The 21,757-nt window shown below is 42.4% G+C and overlaps 1 protein-coding gene across 1 annotated transcript in view; it reads left to right on the forward strand.

The window, feature by feature from the left end:
- Positions 1 to 21,757, forward strand: part of PTPRE (protein tyrosine phosphatase receptor type E) — a 181,315-nt gene that overhangs the window by 139,524 nt on the left and 20,034 nt on the right. Inside the window, exons 10-14 of the mRNA XM_024210495.2 lie at positions 534 to 697; positions 4,701 to 4,836; positions 5,288 to 5,437; positions 9,064 to 9,157; positions 10,681 to 10,757. Coding sequence (XP_024066263.2) covers positions 534 to 697; positions 4,701 to 4,836; positions 5,288 to 5,437; positions 9,064 to 9,157; positions 10,681 to 10,757 — 621 coding nt within the window. The remainder of the gene's footprint in view (positions 1 to 533; positions 698 to 4,700; positions 4,837 to 5,287; positions 5,438 to 9,063; positions 9,158 to 10,680; positions 10,758 to 21,757) is intronic.

A 21,757-nucleotide genomic window follows, 5' to 3' on the forward strand; every position in this document is an offset into this window, starting at 1 on the left:
CCTGTTCTGTGCTTAAACAGAGTACATGGGTCTTCGAGGCTGTCAAGGCTGTACCTTTAATAGTTAGCACTGAAAATGTAAATTAAAAATAAAAGGAGAAAAGATACAATGAATCCTGTAAGTTTATATTTTATTAGAGCAGTCTCAGCTTCATGTGGTATAGTATCCTGAGTCTGATGATGTACCAGTATCAGATGTATGTCCCCATCCTTATTTGTGTTGTTATGAAGCAGTTCATAGATAATTTGGCATCTTGCATCTCTCAATGGTATAAATCCTGAAGTTCTTACTCAGACTAACTCCAGTGAGAGTTTTTTGTCTGAGTAAGGATGGAGTAAGAAGTGAAGAAGGACTTCAGGATTTGGCCCATGGTTAATAGAAATTGTGAATCTCATTTCTCATGAACTCTACCCTAGTGCTACTCAAATTTAAATGGCAAGGATATGCCTTAGTCAGACTATGGTAACTAATCTGTTTGCAAGTCTTAATATAGGACATAAAATGTCACACTCAGTCTTTTTGTGTGTTTCTAGCAGCTTCATGATGGCTGTAAAGTTCCAAGGCTTGTAACACAGCTCCATTTTACCAGCTGGCCTGATTTTGGTGTGCCTTTCACACCCATTGGGATGCTGAAGTTTCTGAAAAAAGTCAAAACATTGAATCCTTCACATGCTGGACCAATTGTGGTTCACTGTAGGTATGTACGCACTCTAAACCATTCTGTCTTCTTGAGCTTTAACGGTTTGTAAAGTGCTTTGTGTATGTCAAAACTACATTTCTGTCTCTTCATTGAAAATGCCATAGTTTGCATAAAAGTCAGAACTTGCAAAGGTATTTTAGGCTCCATCATAGCCAGGGAGAGGAATGAATTCAAAAATTCTGCCTTTTCTCTCATTTTAATATTGAAACTTCAGTTTGTTGTTCCCAGAGTGATAGGCAATCTATGACATCAACATATTCCCTGTCAGAAAAACAGATTTGTAACAAATGGGTTCACTCTGCCAGTGAATGCTCCTCAGAGAATACATCCCCCAGTTTTCTCACAGTAGAATTGTTGTTTGCTCTTATAGTTTGCCCACTCTGTGCTAGATATGCTGACGTGTAGACTTGTACTTGAGATAATTTGTTTAACACTATGATGTCAGCAGTCTAGATGTCCCATTACTACATACTAATACAGAGTGTGTTCCAATTCATGTACAGACACTTGAGCCTCTTGCCAGTAAGGGGTTAATGATAAATCATTGAAAAATGTGTTATAAAAATGAACAAAAATAGATCAGGTTTTTGTAGAAGTTCAAAACAAATGTTACAACTTTTACATTCAGAACTGCTGTATTTTAGACATCAAGCAAGAAATAGTCTCTTCTAAGGAACAATATATCTAATTAAGATTAGAATAAAATAAGTGGCTTTGTGGGGGTTTTTTAAGGAAATCACTTTTTTATTTTTGGTCTGTTGATTTGTTTTCAGTTACTCATGTTTGATATTTATAAATATTCTCAAGAGGCTTTAAAACATACTCTTCAATGTGGGGCAGCGTGTATTCCTTTATCAGGCATCTGCCATCCTTTTGTTCATTGTTCGTCAGACAAACGCCTGTCTTAGTAGCTCGGTAAGAATTCCTGTTCTCTTGAGTGTATGTACATTACAAAAGGATTTTTTTTTAAGATTTAGAAGGAAAAAGAAGATTTTAGTTATCTCTCATGATTTTCCCCTTTGAGACATCCATATTTTTTATATTCCTTTGCCCAGATGTTCTATACAGAGTAATACTAGGGACATGCTTTGTTCTTCACCAGCAGGAAATTCTATTCTTAATCTAATTGACACCAAAATGCACACAAGGCACTGAGAGTAATTAAAAAAAAAAGCAGATATCTAAATATAATGGTCCAAATCCAAAGTGCACCGCAATAGCACTATTGTGAGTCAGTGTTTTGGACTAATTTGGTACTTTCATACTGCTTGAAAAATGTAGACTGAAAATCATGGCATCTAATTTCCTTTGCAGTCCAGGATATGATGCCATTGAATTGTTGGAAAAAGGAAAGGGAAACTCATCCATAATGAGTAACACCGTATTTCTCGGTGCTAAACACAGAGTGCTTGACCAGAACAAACATGATATTCAAAAAGTTTTAAGCTAAATTAGCATTTAGAGGAAATGAAGGAGAAGCTGGCAGAACAAGGAGAAGGGAGGAAAAAGGGAATGTTTCTGACAAATTATATCATTCATTTTTTTTAAATGCCACTCTCCTGATCAGGGAGGGAAGTTAAGGAGGAAGGGCTGAGAAAAAGATTTCAGAAAGAGTCCAAGAATCACCAGGGGTTTGACAGACAAGTCAATCAGAGAGGAGATGTTGAAAGAGACAGATGGCAGAACTGAGGAAAGAGAGTGGAGTATTCTTGGGGCAGAGAGGGCAGTGAAGGAGTTCATAATATTAGAGAAAGAAGGTAGCACTGAAAATAGAGCTCATGGAGTCTGCGGAGGGGAGAGAGATTAGGGAGCAAGGGAATCAGAGGGCTGAGAGCAAAGATTGATGGACAGGATGGAGGAAAGGCAAACTGAGAACTGAAAATGAACAAGCCATATTCAGAGAGGGGGAATTCTGAGACAAGTCAGGTCAGAACAAGAAAATGTCTGGTAAATTCTGAGTCAAGAAAGTAGGAGAGAGTGAGAAGTGGAGGGAGCCCAAAGGTGGAGCTGAAATATTAATAGAAGGAAGTCAGAGGTAGGGAAGTTAAACTTAGTCATAAATGTGGAAGCCATTCTGTCAGTAGATAACCATTTGGTGGTAATGGTGCAAGAGTGAAAGTAAAATTGAACTCTTACTGGCGGCCGGAGCCCCGGGGCAGCTGCCCCCCCCCCCCCCCCCCCCCCCCCCGCATTGGTGGCCCCCGGGGGGGAGGGGCAACAACATTAAAGCACTGCCACGGCAGCACTTTAAGCAAGGTCCTTTGCCACGGCAGCGCTTTAAAGTCAGCTGTACGGGCCGGTACCGGCGGCCACTTTTTACCGGTACGCAGTACCGGCCCATACCGCCTTACTTTCACCCCTGTAAAGGTGATAGGAGATGGGTGGGAGAGGAGTAGGAGGGGAAAGAGAAAGGACCGATGAGGGAGAGAGGATCAGTGTGATGCAGCTATCAGAGCCTTCAAACTAAGTTAAGTGATGAAAAGGCAAGTAAGAAGAGCGCCACACCAATCAGAAAATTAAATGTTGTTTGTGGAGGAATCTTTCAGACATAAGGTGGTTATGGGCACTGGTCTCTCTATTATAAGGATAATGTGTTTTGTGACACATCATTATCAATGAGGAGCTCAGCTGGTTTTAGTTTGTCATTTCAGCATTCCCACAAGTGGAATTTGTTGCGATTAGTACTAAGTGAATCATTCTACTTTACTTACATCAGACCATGCTAAGGGATTAAGATTTTCAGGCAGCATGAATTTCTATTCAAACAAAAAAGGACACTGTGTGTGCACGTGCAAAGGTGTGTGTAAAGAATATATAATCACACATCGTTTATATAACATATAAAACCAATTTGAAAATAACGGGAGCTTATTTGAACTCTGTATGTGGCATAATTAAAAATACAATAAATCAAAGAAACTCCAACCCCTTACCATATACTGTAATACTCAGGAACCAGACAACAGAAAAAAATATACATATATACGCACATATACCATATACATGGTAATAATTATGTTCTCTCTGTTCAGTATGTCTTTGAGAAAACTTCGAGTGTTTGCAATATGGTGACATGACTTCTGTGGAAAATACTATAATTAATAGCAAAAAATATTTTCTAGCTCTCGAGAGCCATGGATGGTTCATCAATTCTCAAAGAATATTTTAGATTCCTCGTAATTGCACATCAGTGTCTTATGAGCTAAACATTCATTTCATGGCGTCTATATTTCTGACTTTATTTTAAAACTAAATTTTTCTTTGATGAAAGTCAGATTGAATCTGTGAGTATGTTGGGGGGAAAATACATTTACATTTTTAGAAGGTGATACTATGACATTTTAATAGCCACAGGGTAAAATAAGCAAACAGAAGGTTAGAGGAAAGTTGTTAATGCCTAACACAGGATGCCGTGCCCTTTTCCTCTGAAAGGAAGAGCTGAAAATCATCTATGATTGTATCATTTGTAATAATCTTGCTCCCTCTGGTGGCAACTGGAAGACATGTTAAAAACAATAATATTTTTGCATGGACACGTTGAAAACCTTAGCACTTAAAAAAGGCTTAACATATGCCAACATAAAACATGTTACTTCAGTATTAGTAAACCAAAAAGATTCAATAATCAGATTTAGCATGTGCTATGCTTTATCTTAAATCTAATTTCTAGATCTGGTTGAAAAATGGGAAACATTTTGGGGGGGAAATTGTACCTTTTTTCCTTTTAAAAGAAATTGAAAAATCATAATTTTTTCAACCAGCTCTGATGCTCCTCAATGAAAGGATACGTTTTTGTGAAAGCTTTCTGAAAAAAATTGAAATTCAAAATTTTTCAGCCTGCTCTACTAATATCACTATTAAAATCAAAAGTGAATTGTTACGAAATGTAACACCAGTGTGGATTTCAGTCCAATGTAAACAAAATTTGGACCAGCTGTGGGTTACTGCAGCAATCTATCTGGACTTCATGGCTCACTTATGTGTCTCTCTTCTTTTTAAGTGCTGGCGTGGGTCGAACAGGCACATTTATAGTGATAGATGCCATACTAGATATGATGCATGCTGAACAGAGAGTTGATGTTTTTGAGTTTGTTACAAGAAGCCGTAATCAGCGCCCACAGATGGTTCAGACTGATGTAAGTAAGCATAAATCTGTTGTGATCTTTTGTTCATTTATCATGTTTGAAACAAACAATACATTTGTTTCTCAAACACTGGTGAATGTCCCAGTACTTCCTCCCCTCATTTGTGCACAGCAGGAATCACAGCGAGAGTAGGGCAAGCTGGAGAGTAACAGGGGGTGTGAGGATAGACGGTAAGTAAGGGTTGTGACAATACAGTCCTTTATGACTAGTTTCCAAATCAAATTTTGAAGGACTACTGCTGTACTCCTCCCATTCATGTTCCCCTGTAGTTCAGAATGTGCATGATCTAATAGGAAGCCATTGTTACAGCCACAGTCTGACTGTTAATCAGTAAAATGGCCTAAAACATGGGAAACCATTATAGCAAAATGCATGTGCCAGATTTTGTTAAATTGTATTTAATTGCTTTATGTTTAGTGTGCTTGTCGCTTATTCATTCCAGATGCAGTATTCATTCATTTATCAAGCCTTACTTGAATACTACCTCTACGGTGACACAGAACTAGATGTGTCCTCCTTAGAAAAGCACCTTCAAGCATCGCACACCACAACACCACATCTTGTCAAAACAGGGGTAGAGGAAGAATTTAAAGTAAGTAAAGAAGAGGGCTTGCCTCAAGATTTTAGGGATCAGGCCAAAAAGACAACATGGTATGTAGAGAAAAGTATGACGTGTTTGGAAAACTGTCAGAACTAAGCAGCTCAGTTGTTTCTGTTTTATTCCAGTAATGGGAAAGATGAGGGAGGCTTTTCATGTATGAACTCTCAAGAGTGAGAATATTATAATGTGGTGGTGCCCTCATCATTTTTCAGAGGAGAAGTGAGATTCTCCTCTGAAAAGTGACCTCTAAAAATAACACCACCTTAGTCAGCAGCCCTACTCCCTGAGGGTGTTGAATAATGTTTACTTCTTCTTCGAGTAGTGTCCCTATGGATGCTCCACTGTAGGTGCGCTTGCGTCCCTGCTCTGCTGATTGGAGAACTTTGGTAGCAGTGTCCGTTCAGCCCGCACACATGCAGTTCCCCCTCCTGCTGTGCCACAAGACTCACCAGCATTGTGCGGACAAACCCCCCCTTAGTTCCTTCTCAAATGCCCCCGGCTAGAGACGGAGCTGTTAGCAATCCATTCATCAGATCATTAACTCTATTAGAATTCAAATAGCTAGTTAGTCCTTTTCTTAGTCTTAGAGTTTCTCTAGTTCTTTTTCTTTCCCTAAACAAAAAAAAAGAAAAGCAAAGAAAACTTTTCTCCTTGTCTGGGGATTGCATGGGATATGCCTAGTTCACCAGGTTTTAAGAGGTGCCTCTTGTGCAAAGAGGTCCTTCCAGTAGCGGACAGACATTCCTGCTGCATCTGTTGCCTTGGGGAAAGCCACATTTCCCCTGCAATTTAATTTGCCAGCAAGTATAGTCCAGATCTTGGAAGGACCAAGAATTGAGACTAAAACTCCTCCTCATGAAGGCGGCTCTCCAACCATCCCTGGACCTGTGCCAGAAGTCACCCTGGCGGCATGAATCTTCCCCATAGCCCTCGACATCTCAGGACTGTGAGTTGAGGAGACAACTGCAGACCCCTCATGTAAGGCTTCAAAAAAGAGAGCCATGAGTCCCCAGAGTGAGCCCCAGACTAGCTGAAAAAGATTTCTGGCACGTTTGGTATCGTCAGTACCAATGGCACCAAAGCCATACAGACACGGTACCCACAGCTCATGAGGATCCAGTGTGGCAGGTACTATTGATGTACCTAAAGACCTGATGGGCACAGGCACCAAAGCAATAGTACTGACAGGGAAAGGTAAGGACAGGGACTGCACCGCCTCCGGGAAGACACTGCCAGTGTGGGCATTAGCCTCGGCATTGTCAATGGCATGCCATCCAGCCTCAGAGTGCCCGGTATGGCCCAGATCGCTGATCCCTTCAGTGCCATCGATCCAGCAACAACAACTGCTGTCATTAACGAGTATGACAGCACCGCAAGAGTTCACATACTCAAACCTTGCGGTATCTGAAATACCAGAGTCTCCCCTGCTCGGTATCGGGGCCCCGGAGCAGAGTATACCTTGAACATGGGAATCTCCATTGGTCAAATACTTCCATTCTTTAGTAAAAAATCGGATAGTGAACAGGAGAAGATCTCCCATCACTCCTCCCGTGATCCTTATAGTGCCCATTACCAACCTGGGCCCCTTCAGTCATATCCTTTGTCTGTTCCTCAACCACCATGGTATGGCCAACCATGGGCCCAACCACCGCCAGATCGCCCCTCCTCTGTGTGTGGAAGCGTTAAAGCTGTGGAATTGGTGCATTTCCCACAATGTTACAATATCAGCAGCCTGCCTTCCAGGAGCACAGAACACGACAGCAGACAGTGTCAGCTGCAAGTTCCCACATGACCATGAAGGGGAGATGAACCCAGCAGTACTATACGACATATTCAGACAGTGGGGGGACACTGACTATAGACTTATTCACCACTTACCTGAACAAGAAATGTCCATGCTACTGCTCCAGGGCATGCCCTAGACAACACTCCTCAGGGGATGCCCTCCTTCTTTTGTGGCACAAGGGGCTTCTATATGCCTTTCCCCCATTCCCTCTATTATCAAAAGTCCTCTTAAAAATAAAGAGAGAGAGAGAGAGAGCAATCGTCATACTGATTGCTCCCACCTGGGCGAGACAGACATCGTACCCTTACCTGTCACTCCTGGCAACATGTCCAATGATCCCTCTGCAATCCACTCCATACCTCCTCTCACAGAATGAAGGACGCGCTCTCCCTCCCAACCTATGGATACTCTAGTTCAAGGCCTGGCTCCTTCCTGGTTCCAACACATAGATTCTGCTCCAAGGAGGTACAGAAAGTGTTACTACACAGTAAGAAATCGGCTACCTGTCACACTTACTTGCAAAAGTAAACCAGATTTCAGATTTGGTGTAATTCCAGGCAAATTACCCCAACATCTGCTAGTCTCATAAGAACGGCCATACTGGGTCAGACCAAAGGTCCATCCAGCCCAGGAACCTGTCTACTGACAGTGGCCAATGCCAGGTGCCCCAGAGGGAGTGAACCTAACAGGTAATGATCAAGTGATCTCTCTCCTGCCATCCATCTCCACCCTCTGACAAACAGAGGCTAGGGACACCATTCCTTACCCATCCTGGCTAATAGCCATTAATGGACTTAACCTCCATGAATTTATCTAGTTCTCTTTTAAACCCCTGTTACAGTCCTAGCCTTCACAACCTCCTCAGGCAAGGAGTTCCAAAGGTTGACTGTGCGCTGTATGAAGAAGAACTTCCTTTTATTTGTTTTAAACCTGTTGCCCATTAATTTCATTTGGTGGCCCCGTTCTTATATTATGGGAACAAGTAAATAACTTTTCCTTATTCATTTTCTCCACACCACTCATGATTTTATATACCTCTATCATATCCCCCCTTAGTCTCCTCTTTTCCAAGCTGAAAAGTCCTAGCCTCCTTAATCTCTCCTCATATGGGACCTGTTCCAAACCCCTAATCATTTTAGTTGCCCTTCTCTGAACCTTTTCTGATGCCAGTATATTTTTTTTTGAGATGAGGAGACCACCTCTGAACGTAGTATTCAAGATGTGGGCGTACCATGGATTTATATAAGGGCAATAAGATATTCTCTGTCTTATTCTCTATCCCTTTTTTAATGATTCCTAACATCCTGTTTGCTTTTTTGACTGCCGCTGCACACTGCGTGGACATCTTCAGAGAATTATCCACGATGACTCCAAGATCTCTTTCCTGATTAGTTGTAGCTAAATTAGCCCCCATCATATTGTATGTATAGTTGGGGTTATTTTTTCCAATGTGCATTACTTTACATTTATCCACATTAAATTTCATTTACCATTTTGTTGCCCAGTCATTTAGTTTTGTGAGATCTTTTTGACGTTCTTCATAGTCTGCTTTGGTCTTAACTATCTTGAGCAGTTTAGTATCATCTGCAAACTTTGCCACCCCACTGCCACTCTCCTAATGGTCTTGGACTATATACTGACTCTCAAGAAGTCAAGACTATCTCTTAGTTCACTCAAAGTACACCTAGGGCCATAGCGACCTTCCATCAACAAATAGAGGGATACTCAGTATTCTCACACCCAACTACAAAGCATATACCCTCAATTGTATTTCAGTTTAATCCAGCAATACATCAAATCCTAACTGTTGTTTTGTTGTTGTTCACTGTAGAAATTAACAAATGTTCGAATAATGAAAGAAAACATGAGAACTGGCAATCTGCCAGCGAATATGAAGAAAGCCAGAGTCATCCAGATAATTCCATGTAAGACATGCTATCTTTTACATATCTTTTATACGTACTTAAAGTTATAAATATGACAAATTGTTTCACTGCTGTAATAATTCCTTAATGAGTAAACACCATTAACAGAAGAAGACAACAGTGTTGTGGTGAGCTCACCAATCGGTGCCCCTGCTAGGGCTGAAATTTGAACAAACTAATTTGTGAATTTAACTCTTAGAAAAGACTGTGGAACTTACTGTGTATAGAGTTACAGACGATTTATTGATTTTAAGGTATCACTATAGATGTGTGCAAATATATAAAATGTTAAAGAAACAAATTCTTATTCAGAAGAAAAAGAAAATTAAACCCCTTTCACTGTAAAGCACAAACCCATCCAACCCTGTTATACCTGCTTGTATCCGGAGTAGTAGGTCATTTCCTCCCATGTCACATCACTTTCCCCTCTAAGATCCCCAAACTGCAGCATTGACAGAGAAGTGGTTAAAATCACTGATCCCATAGCCACCATCCTCCCCCTCCGCACCCTCACTGCAAGGCTCTCCCCTGTGTACAGCACCGTGCTCTCCAGCCGTGCCTATTACCTTCTCTCCCTTGAATTCTCCTGCCCCTCAGCCACCCCTTGGTGTAGTTCCAACTCACCCCTCTGACTCATCACTCACCAGCAGTGATTGTGTGTCTTGCCATTCTCATGCTCTGCCAGCTGGGTCCTAGAGGTCACTCATCTCCCTGGTCTAGCTCTGCTTGTCCTGTAGCAACCTTTAACCCTTGCATTGCAGCTGAAACAGCTTCTATTGCAACAGCATGCATAACTTCAATTAATTCTTGGTGTGCCTCCCCAATCCTTAATTCACCGGGTTTGCTCCAGCTACTCACTTAGGGGAAAAGGGTTCCCTTCATCCCCCATAGTGCCCATAGGAGCCCTGTGGGGGAGCACCCCATCCTCAGTTAGTCCCTATGTGCTGGGAGGGGGGGAATGCCCCCTCCCCCTCTCGTTGGGGCCTTCGTTTCTGAGGGGGACCCTTTCCTCCTCTTGATCGGCCTTATGAAGTGACATATAGTTTATACATTTAGTATGTCTGTTTGCAGTTAGTTGTGCTTTTTGCTGTTTTAGTTTCAGTTTAAAATATGTGAAATTCATACATCATTCAGGACTGACTGAAATAATTTAGCTTTGTAACTTCTTAGACACTGTACATCAATAAGACTCATGTATGTTGTATATGAAAACTGTAATATCTGTACGTGAAAATATAGTTCTCAGACTTTGCTTGGAATTACTGTTTGGCAAACAAAAATCATGTTACTGAATACTCAATGTGCTTTTCAATTCGTTCACTGAATTCAATTTAAATGTAAGACCTGATTCCACATAGTCTTACTCATTTGAACAGCCCCATTGACTTACAGGACCAAGCCTCATGCCACTTGTTTTCTTTCAGACAGGGAATTTTGTTATTATATCTGTGAAAGTACAAGGAAGAAATTAATCTATGATCAGCAAAAGAAAACTAATAATGTGGCTTTTTTTTTGTTTTTAGATGACTTTAATAGAGTGATTCTTTCAATGAAAAGAGGTCAAGAATATACAGACTACATCAATGCCTCCTTCATAGATGTAAGTACATATTTTATGTACTTAAATTGTTTACATTTGACTATTACGGTATAGAAGTGTTTTTAAAGGGACTGATCAGCTTTGTTTAGGAACAACATTTATGTTTTGTCAAAAAACAAAAAGGTATGTATGTTCAGGGGATGACTTGTAAGAGCAAATAGGGATAGTTGTTTTTTCCTTTGGTGTTTTCAATTTCAGAGAAAACAGTTTTTTGTAATTTAAACATTCTCTTATGCTCTGAACCCAAATACAACAATACTGTAGTGCCTGAGAGCCAAACAGTGAAACAGACTATCAACAAAAGTGAAACTTATTGACTTGCATTTAGCTTAGACAATAAAATATAATTAAAAAAATTAAACAAGCATACCTCGGACTCAATTTGATTGGTCAGTCACAAAAGCAGAACTGGAACTGAAAGCAAGGAGCCAGTCTCTCCTGTGCTGTTGGTGTCCCCACAGCTTGGCTCAGGCAGCATGGAGAAGCAGGTTGCCTGATATGAATACAGAGGGGGAAAGAGCCGAACCTGTCTGTGGGAGATAGATTGGGACAAGAAGCTGGGAGGGGAGAGAGACTGAGATTGAAGGCTAGCAGAGGAGGGAAAACTGGTACTGGCTGGGAGACTCGGACTGGGAGACAAAGGGATAGACTGGGAACTGAGGAGGGAAAGGGGGTAAGGACTGAGATTGGACAAGGAGACTGGGGCTCACTTGGCAAGGAGACTGGGAACCAGTGGGGAGGGGAAGAAAGTGGGAGGAGGGGAAGACAGATTTGTTGAGGAGTAGGGGGAGAACTGGTACTGGCTGGGCAAAGAAACTGGGGATGTGGGTGACACTGAGATTGGATGAGGAGCCGAGGGAGGGAGACTGGGAGCCCTTGGATACAGGGAATGTAGATGGAGAGAAGGGGGAAGACTCAAAGCCAGGGGCTGGAGGGTGGGAGAGAGATCAGACAAGGAGCTGGTGAGGGAAACTGAGACTCTCTGGACAAGGAGACTGGGACAGGGATGAGCAGTCTGAGAACTGGAGATTAAGACTAACTAGGTGAGGAGAATGGGACTGGGATGAGGAACCAGGGTTGCAACAGGAGTAGGGTGGAGGGAATGGAGAAGAAGGGCTTAAATCTAGGGGGAATGGGCAGAAGAGTCTGTGACAGCAAGAGCACACTCTCCCACAGAGTCTGGAATGGACCTTAAGATCCTTGAACCTCACCATTCCTCTTTTGTCAGGTGTGGGTTGTTTTTTTTTTTGTTTTGTTTTAAGACTTAGGAAATTACACACACATTAGAAAAACCTACATTAGAAGAACATTATTAATGTTGCAAAGTCAAGCACTCAAAAGTTAGTAAATGCCAGAATTAAGGTTACCTGTGCAAAGTTCATGGGGAGATTAATAATTTCTATCTTCAGACCAGGGTTTGAATAGTATGCAGTGTATAAGGGATGAAGCTATACATTAGACAATGAGGTTAAATAGCTGTCATTAGGTGACCACCAGATTCACTGAGTGAGGCAGAGATCCTGTGGAAAAAATAGTATGTGATCATGTAATTAAATACTGTATCATAATGTGTATGCACAGTGGAGCTGAATTAAGATTGCACAGGCAGCCTTAATTCTGGTGTTTTCAGAACGTTTGAGCCTTTGACTTTGCAATCTTAATAATGTTCTTTTAATGTAGTTTTGGGTGTGTGCTCGTGTATGCATGCACAATGTATATATAGAGAGACCTGTAGATTATGTCCGGTTGTATTTACTATGTAGTGTGTGATTTTGTGATGGAATTATCTGTGGTACCATTTGTCACATTACAATTAGCAGCACTCATAGCACACTCCTATGGCACCTGTAGCACCTGACTTGAATTGGTAGCAAATGGACATTATTAAAATGTAAAAACACATGCACACGCTTTAGAACAAGGGTTCTCAACCTTTCTTGAATCATCTCCCTCCCTTTAACATTTTTAGTTGGAGCCCTTCACCTCCTAGCCCACGCCCTTTACAGTAGTGAAAAGGATATTCTGTACTTGTGCAAAACCCTTCCTAAAGATTCTCTTCTTCTGGGAGGTCCACAAACAGTAACCCACATGTTAGTTTGGTGTTGCAACACCGTGAAACATGATGGAGGGGCAGCTGGGCCAAATTTCAGAGGTGGTGTGAACCCAAGTGCCAGATCTCAACACCACTCACTCAAATTTGGCGTGGTTCGCCATGCCTCCTGGAAAGTTTGACCTGCCCCCGCCCTTGCCATAAACCTATGCTTTAGAAAAGATACAGATATCTTGCCAGCAGGCTAAATGCTGAGAGAAGGAGTCACTCTTGCTGGTGTACGGAAAGAAAAGTGCATCTCCTCATGCCAGCCTGGCAGTCTATACCCTGGCTCGAGTCAGCTCAGAGTGGGCAGGGAGGGGGTTTAAAGTTTTCAAAAGCACCTCCATCCCATTTTCAAAAGAGATGTAGACAGTTAGGAGCCTAATTCCCATTGACAATGAGAGGCTTTTAAGCATCTAAGTCCCTTTTGAAAATGGGGCTTAGACTCTTAAATCATGTAGGCACTTTTGAAAGGTTTACCCCATATCTTTAATGTCTACTTGGAGTGTCATAGGAGTAGCACATTCCCCCAAAATCCTCACTATATTGCATCCCCAGCCAGTCCCATATAGTTCTAGTGCTGCACTTGCTTGCTCTATGCACAAAAATGGAAGGCCTTATAGTGATTTTTCTAGCAGCTGGACTCGGCACCACTGAATGAATCAGGCTCAAGGGTGCAAAGTTAGTAGACAGCCTAAAAAAACAAGTGTGTTTTGTGGAATGTTCTAAAATGTTGGCTGTCCTTCTAAACGACATTCTCTAGCTTAGCTAGAATTTATGGGCTTGATGCGGGAATTAGTGGATGAAATTCTATGGCTTGTGTTAAGCAGGAGATCAGACTAAATGAACATAAGTCTCTTCTGAGCTTAATCTATGAAAATTGGCTAGTTTGAGGCTTAGATGTATTTCTGACAGAAGCAAATTCTAGAGGCAAGGGCCTTCTACTAAAATACCTTGTCTTCAATTCCTGTAAGCTTCACTCTTGGAACTGATAGCTTAAGTGTTCACAACTAACACAGGCATTGTGGATGAGTTAGGGAGAAAGCTAGTCTCCTGAGTAACTTGGGCCATTCGGGCCTATGTGTTTGGTAGTCAAAACCTTGAATTTCACTCAGAAGTGGATTGGCAGATAGTACAGAGAGCAGAGGACAGGTGTAATTGCTCTCGTCATTTAGCCCCAGTCAGAGGGCAGGGAACTTCATTCTTCACTAACAGAAACATCCAAGTGGTCTTCAAAGTTAGTTCCACATAGGTAGAGCGTGTTATAATAATATATGGAGAGATACCTATCTCATAGAACTGGAAGGGACCCCGAAAGGTCATCAAGTCCAGCCCCCTGCCTTCACTAGCAGGACCAAGTACTGATTTTTGCCCCAGATCCCTAAGTGGCCCCCTCAAGGACTGAACTCACAACTCTGGGTTTAGCAGGCAAATGCTCAAACCACTGAGCTATCCCTCCTCCCTAATAATAATCCAGCCTAGAGGTTACAAAGATGTGGATGACCAAAATAAAGCTAGCATCTGAGAAGAAAGAACACAATCCTTTGCCTGCTCACAGATGTACATCAGCATTTCTCGCCATGGATGCAACCTGTGTGTTTAGGAGCAAGACACCCTCCCTCCCCCAAGATTGTGAATCACCTTGGGAATAGGTGGACAGATAACCTCAGTGAAAGGAGCAGTTATGGGACCTGATTCTTTTCCTACATTGTTTTTACACTGGCTTAACTCCACTAACGTCAGTGTAGCCCCTCCTGATTTTCACCAGTGTAAGTCACATAGAATCGGTCACTCAGGCTTTTACAGATCCTCCGAATGCTTCCCCCTTTCTCACTTCATTGTGAACTGCAGATACACAGCACCTTTACAAGTCCAGGCAACTTTTAACTAGTTGCCTATACTTAGACTTGAGTGCCTAACTTTAGGTACCCAAATTTAAAAAATGTTGGCCATAGAGTTGATTGTTGTTGGACTATTGATGGCACTATAGCCGTATTGCTGCACAGTCATCTCAGTGCTTCACATAGACAAAAGAGGTGACGGAATGAGCCCAGCAGGACTCCATAACTGAGAACCCCAGGGAAGAAGGAGCAGCCACTCAGCATCAAATTCTGGGAATGCTCTGAAAGGAGTGAGTGGAACCTCTCTAAAGCAATTGTATCTACTCCTACTGTGGCTTGTAGTCATATCAGCAGTACTGAAGATAGTTTACAGATATAAATAAATCACCAAAAGAATTTGGCCTTTGTCCAGGGCACTAAGGAAATGGATGACTGTACCATTTCAGTGCCATCCCCCCCAAAAAACGGTTACTAATCTTTCTGTAACTGTTCTTCGAGATACGTTGCACATGTCCATTCCAATATACTCGAGCACAGTTGCCAGAATTTTTTCCCCTAGTGGTATCCATTGGGTCGACTCTAGCACCCCCTGGTGTCGCACACTCATAGCGTCAGTATAAAGGGCCCTGCCAACCCCTCTCCCCTTCAGTTTCTTCTTGCCAACCACCTCTGAGAGAGGGGCTGGAGGGTGAGTTTTGGAATGGACATGTGCAACTCATCTCGAAGAACGACAATTACAGAAAGGTTAGTACCCATGCTTGTATATGTCCATTCTAATGTATATGACTCACAAGCAGTTGTACTGGAGGTGGGTTCGGAAATTAAGGACTGGCTGACTATAACACAGCCCAGCCGAAGCTGGCATCATCTCTGGCCTATTGTGTAATGGCATAGTGTGTTGTAAATGGGTGAACTGATGACCAAGTTGCCGCACTGCAGATGTCCTGAATTGAAACTTGTGCCAAAAAAGCAGCAGAAAAGGCTTGAGACCTCATAGAGTGAGCTGTTAGATTAGCCGGGGTGAGATGTTCGGGAGATCATAACGTGCCCTGATACGTGAAATAATCCACGACGAGATTCTCTCTGCAGAAATGGGGAGAGACCTTTCATTCTTTCCGCTATTGCTATGAACAGCTGAGTGGATCTGCAGAATGGTTTGGTTATTTGTATGTAGAAAAGCCAAGCCACAACGAACGTCCAACGAGTGGAAGCGTTGTCCCTCTCTATTCGCATGTGGCTTAGGGTAGAACACTGGCTTGACTGCAGTTGAATTACGAGACAGATTTTGAAAGGAACGACGAGTGTGGTTGCAACTGGACCTTCTCCTTGAAAAAGATCGTATATGGGCATTTCAAAGTGAGGGCTCGGATCTTCGAAACCTACCTGGCTAAAGTGATGGCCACCAGGAAGGCTACTTTTCAGGAGAGGTGTAACAGCAAGGGTCCAGTGAGTTTTCACAGGACAAGGTTTAGGTCCCATGTAAGGGTGGAATCCCTTACCTGGAGGTACACCATTGTTAGACCTTTGAGAAACCGGACAACCATGTTGTGTGAAAAGGCAGAACGATTGTCTATCTTGGGATGGAAGGCCAGGATAGCTGCTAAATGGACCTTGACTGAGGAAAGGGCTAGACCTTGTTGTCTTAGAAGCAGGTGGTCTAGAATGAGTTGTAGGGGTGACTACAGGGGCAGGACTTGTTGTTGGAAATACCAGACGGAGAACCGTTTTTGCAAGATAGGTAGCTCTGGTGGATGGCTTTTTACTGCCCATTAGGACCTCACGGACTTGCTCCAAGCAAACTTGCTCCTCCGGATTCAGCCATGGAGCTTCCAGGGTGTCAGAGACACAAGGTTTGGGTGTAGCAGCCAACTGGGATCCTGGGATATCAGGTTTGGGTGCAATGGAAGCTGTAGTGGTGTCTCCACCAACATGCCTGGGGGGTGGAGAACCAGTGTTGCCTGCACCATACTGGGGCTATGACGATGACCTGTGCTCAGTCCCATTTGATCTTCATCAGAACCTTGTGAATAAGCAGCAAAGGAGGAAATGTGTAGTACAGGTGCCTTATCCACGGTAACAGGAATGCTTCTGCGAGAGACCTTGGGCTGTGACTTCTCAGGGAGCAGAACTGGTGGCATTTCCTGTTGGTTTGGGTGGCGAACTGGTCTATGAGGGGAATCCCCCCACTATTGGAAGATGTCCCTCACAATGTCTGGACAGAGAAACCACTCATGGTGAAAGGAGAAAGAGATGATCTGCTAACTGGTTCTGAGTCCCAGGAAGGTAAGATGCCTCTAGATTGATGGAGTGATCAATGCAGAGCTCCCACAGGCAGATTGCTTCCTGACATGGGGGAAGAATGTGCCCTGCCCTGCCTGTTTATGTAGAACATAGCTGTCATATTGTCCTTGAGGATCAAAAATGGATTTGCACATCAAGTGAGGTAGAAACACCTGGCAAGCTAGACCTACTGCCCTGAGCTCCCTGACATTGATGTGCAGGGAAAGCTCTTCTTGAGTCCAAAGACCTTGAGTTCTGATGGACCCTAGGTGGGTTCCCCTACCAAAGACCGATGCATCGCATATCAGAGATAAGGATGGCTGGGGTTTTGAGAAGGTTACCCCTCCGCATACCATGTGAGTGAGTTGAGCACCTAGGCCAGAACCATGACCACTGAGTCCGGGTGATGGCGAGATGGGGAGTAGACCGTAGGTAGCTAGGCTTGCAGAGGTCTGAGTAGTAGCCTCACATGTTGCACTACATATGTGCATGATACCGTGTGACCAGGAAACTCAGTCACTTTCTCGCAATCCTGATCCGATGACCTTGGAGAGATCTTATCAGGGATGCAATCAAGAGGAACCGGTCGTTCGGCAGTAGTGCCCTTGCTTACACCAAGTTGAGCACTGCCCTGGTGAACTCTATCCCTTGAATCAGGATCAAAATGGAGTTCTGGACATTTAACAGAAGGCCCAGTGCATTGAAGGTTGATTGAATGAGACAAGTGTTTGCTTCCACTTGAGCTGTGGACTGGCCCTTGACCAGCCAGTCGTCAAGGTATGGGAATACGTGGTATCCCTTTTTTCTGAGGAAGGCTACTACTACTGCCATGCACTTTGTGAAAATACACAGAGTGACTGACAGGCTGAATGGGAGAACCACGAACTGGTAGTGAACTTGGTTCACTACAAACCTTAGGAAAGATGGAAATGTGAAGTAAGCATCCTTTAGATCAAGGGTGGCATACCAACTCTCGGGATCCAGTGAGGGAATGATGGACGCCAAGGAAACCATGCAGAACGTCGGGTTCTTGCGATATCAGTTGAGACGTTGCAGGTCTAGAATGGGTGTGAGGCTCCCGTTGGCTTTCGAAATTAGGAAGTCATGGAAATAGAACCCCTTTCCTATAAAGTGAAAGTGAACCTCCTCCATGGCTCCCATGTGAAGGAGGAATTGAACGTCTTGCTCCAACAGGAGCTTGTGAGAAGGGTCTCTGAAAAGGAATGTGGAGGGGGAATGAGAAGCTGGGGTGGACAGGAATTAGTTGGTGTAACCTAGTTCTGTCGTAATGAGAACCCAGAGGTCTGAGGTGGTATGGGTCCAGGCATCCAGGAAATAGGAAAGATGGTTGGAAAAAAGGGGGTAGATGGATCCAATGCAGAGGGGATTGTGATGTCAACCTCGAGTGTCTTGTCAAAATGAGTGCTTTGACGACCTGGGGTGCCTGGGAGCTGACTGCGTAGGGCCTGATGAGGAAGTTGGGGCTCCTTCTCCTCCTTCCCCTGCTCCTTCTCCTCCATTGGTCCTGCCTGGCAGTCTAAGGGAAATAACGGCTCTGCTGCTGCGGCTTATACTGCTTCCTTGAACTTGCTGGTACATTAAGTCCCAGGGATTTCAAGATTACCTTGGAATCCTTAAGGCCGTGCAGCCTATAATCTGTCTTCTTTGAGAAAAGGAGGATCTCTTGAAATGGAGGTCCTGGGTGGTCTGTTGCATTTCCTGAGGGAGCCCCAAGGACTGCAGCCAAGAGCTCCTATGCATTGTAACCATGGTCGATATTGATCTGGCCGCAGAGTCAGCAGCTGTCTGCGGGGAGGCCCCAGCCATGGTGCTTCCTTCTTCAATTAGGGAGGAAAACTCCTCTCTGGAATCTTGGGGGAGCAGCTCCTTGAATTTAGTCAACAAATCCCACATATTAAAGTCATAGCGCCCCAGCAGGGCTCGCTGGTTTGCTACACAAAGTTGAAGGCCCCCTGATAAGTATGCCTTCCGCCCAAAGAGGTCCAATTCCTTAGGGTCCTTTGCCTTAGGCATAGAATCTTGCTGCCCTTGGTGATCCCATTCATTGGCCACCGCAACCACCAGGACAGAACAGGAGGGAAAATACGTTGACGGTGCTGCCCTTGCTCCAGGGATGGTGCCTCAGATCCAATCAGTCTTCTCTGTGAAGTAGGTTGAAATTTGTATATTGGGACTTGGAGTTTTAAATTGGTGTTAAAGTATCTGTGAGAGAGACATGCAGTTATTATGAGGTATGACCACATCATCTGTACCTTGTTTTCCTATGTTATACAGTTTAAGAAGGAGAATAATATATTTTTGTGCTTTGTTTTATATAAATGACTATAATGGGTTGAAAACTAGCAAAACAAATGGATTATTAAGTCTCTGTCGTAAAAAATATAATAAAGAAGCTACTATTTATGTTATGAAGGTCAGTTTGTCTGTCCAGCTGGTACTTACAAGGCCCCTATCTGCATAGTACCTGAGCACCTCTGAAGTGTTTAAAAATAGAAATAAAAATAATAATGTGTATTTGGAAATCTAAAACCTTCACTTTCCTTGAAGCCATTTTGGCTAAATCCTGTTAAAACTTGTCCTCGGTGATTTAAAATGAAGGAAGTGTTGCACTCTGGACAGATGGGAGGAATATACCGGAACATAAATACTCGTTTCAGAAGCTGAACTAAACTTTGTTGCAGTATGAATGAAACTTTCACAGCCGCTTCTCTTGCAACTTTACCTTCCCTACGCAGGGCTGTCTTCTCTATCCCCTATCTTATTTTGTCCTGGTCCTTTTTGGACTGGGCTTCTCTGACTGTCCAAGAGTTTACCCAGTAAAGGGTAAAGCTCTGCCCTCCGATGTCCCAGCTGTACCCAGCCACTGCACATTGCTCCCTCACTTTTCCTTCAAGAGCCAACTTCCCTGTTCCCACTTCACATGTATTTCCACAAATGGCGCTGCTTGTCTTCAAGATGGGAGCTACAATGAACAGCTTCCCTGGTGGCCCAGTTTGGAACTGTGCTCTCCCATTTTAACTTTATCTTTGAACAGCACTCAATTTAACATTGCTTTAAACATGATTTTCCGTATACTCTATATGAAAAAAACAACAACCCAATCCTGAAAATGTGACCTCACAGTTACATGGTTCTATAAAAGCAATAATGAAAAAAATTGCTTTTCATTTAGATATTCATGAGTATGAGTATTTGCTTTTTCCATATTTCTGGTGAGGCCCAAATGTGTCATTTCGTCAGTTCCACCTGGCAATAGTGTGAGAACATTTTTAGATAGATTTCACATAATGAAACAGAATATTTCAACTTGCTAGTTTAAACAGAGTTCATAGTGAAAATTAATCGTAGTCCTTCCTGAATATCAATATCTGCTTTATTTTACCACCTTCTAGATATATTCACTAGCAGCATGAAACAGCCTATGTTAACTTGGCATTCTGACAGAGGATTATTCTACTTTGCAGACTCTCTCTGCCTTCCAGCTATGTAGAGAATTCTATTAAAACGCTAATGCAACAGAAGCACATGAAACATTTGAAACGTTTTTGACAATTTTTCCACAATTACATTTTTAGCTAATTTAATGCTCTTGAAAGGTGTCGAACTGACAGCTCTAGAGATTTAGGTCCTCCATTCATCCACATAACCAGTACAGTACAGGCAGCAAGTGATTTCCCACATTGCAATTCAAATGCACGATTCCCCACTCTGTCCACCAATGTGCACCCACCCTAACTTGGAGGAATGCATCTATAGTGACAAGGGGAATTAAGTCTCCATCCTCATTCATCTTTGACTTCGCTATTCCTCTCAATATTTTTTCTAATGGTGTATTTCTTAAAGTTATGTTGTAAGATGATTAAAATTGTGTTAGAAATAGTGGTACATTTAAACTAACTGGTGGGTCTGTGTAATGATGACTTAGGTAGCTGATCACATTTCTAATTTAAATTTGCCTGCTCTACTTTCTTTTTCAAACACAGATGCTCTTTTTCTGAAATAAAAGCATATGAGCATTTATTAAGAAAGCAGTAGGGTCTTTTGGGGGTGGGGGTTGAGGAGGGAGAGGTGAGTGCGGTCTTAGAATTGAAGGGAGTTTTTATTTCCTTATACATTTTAATATAGTTCATATATAGTTAGCTTCCAAATTCGTCATGAGTAGTATGTACAGTGAGGTAAAAAAGTTATCCTACCCAGGGGTACTAACCGCCTGTCTTAAGATATTGTTTTCCAGATGTAACTACAAATCTGGTAAGTCATTCTGCAGTGCTAGCAACATTAACTTGCCAAGGCAAAAAGCCATTTAATGATTTCAGAAAGTTTTTGTCATAATGCTTATGCAGTATTAGTTTAAACTATTTTAAGAATAGTTTTTCAAAGTTGTGTAATTTTAAGATATTTTTATATTTTTTCACTCATATCTAAAAAAATAGATTCTAAGGTTTCCCACTTTCCAGGGATCATGAAGAAAGTAACTAAAATGTCTATTTATTTATATCAAATGTGTGATTATTAATTTTAATAATACCTTAATTTGGATTTTTGCTGGTGATAATGATTGTGTGAGATCACGGGCACAAATTTGGAGCTGTTTTGAAGCCCCTTTGAGATTTTGGCTATAACTGTACAAGATCAGCTTAAAATGAAATGAACATAAAGTACCATAATAGGGTTCTGTCATCACTACTTAAAATACAGCTAATAATATGCAAATATGCATAACAAAGAATTTCTAGGTTTTCTAAGGCTTTTTCATATTTGTATAT

This window comes from Terrapene carolina, unplaced genomic scaffold, assembly GCF_002925995.2.
Source record: "Terrapene carolina triunguis isolate 2854851 unplaced genomic scaffold, T_m_triunguis-2.0 Scaffold95, whole genome shotgun sequence".
In the NCBI taxonomy this organism is placed as follows: domain Eukaryota; kingdom Metazoa; phylum Chordata; order Testudines; family Emydidae; genus Terrapene; species Terrapene triunguis.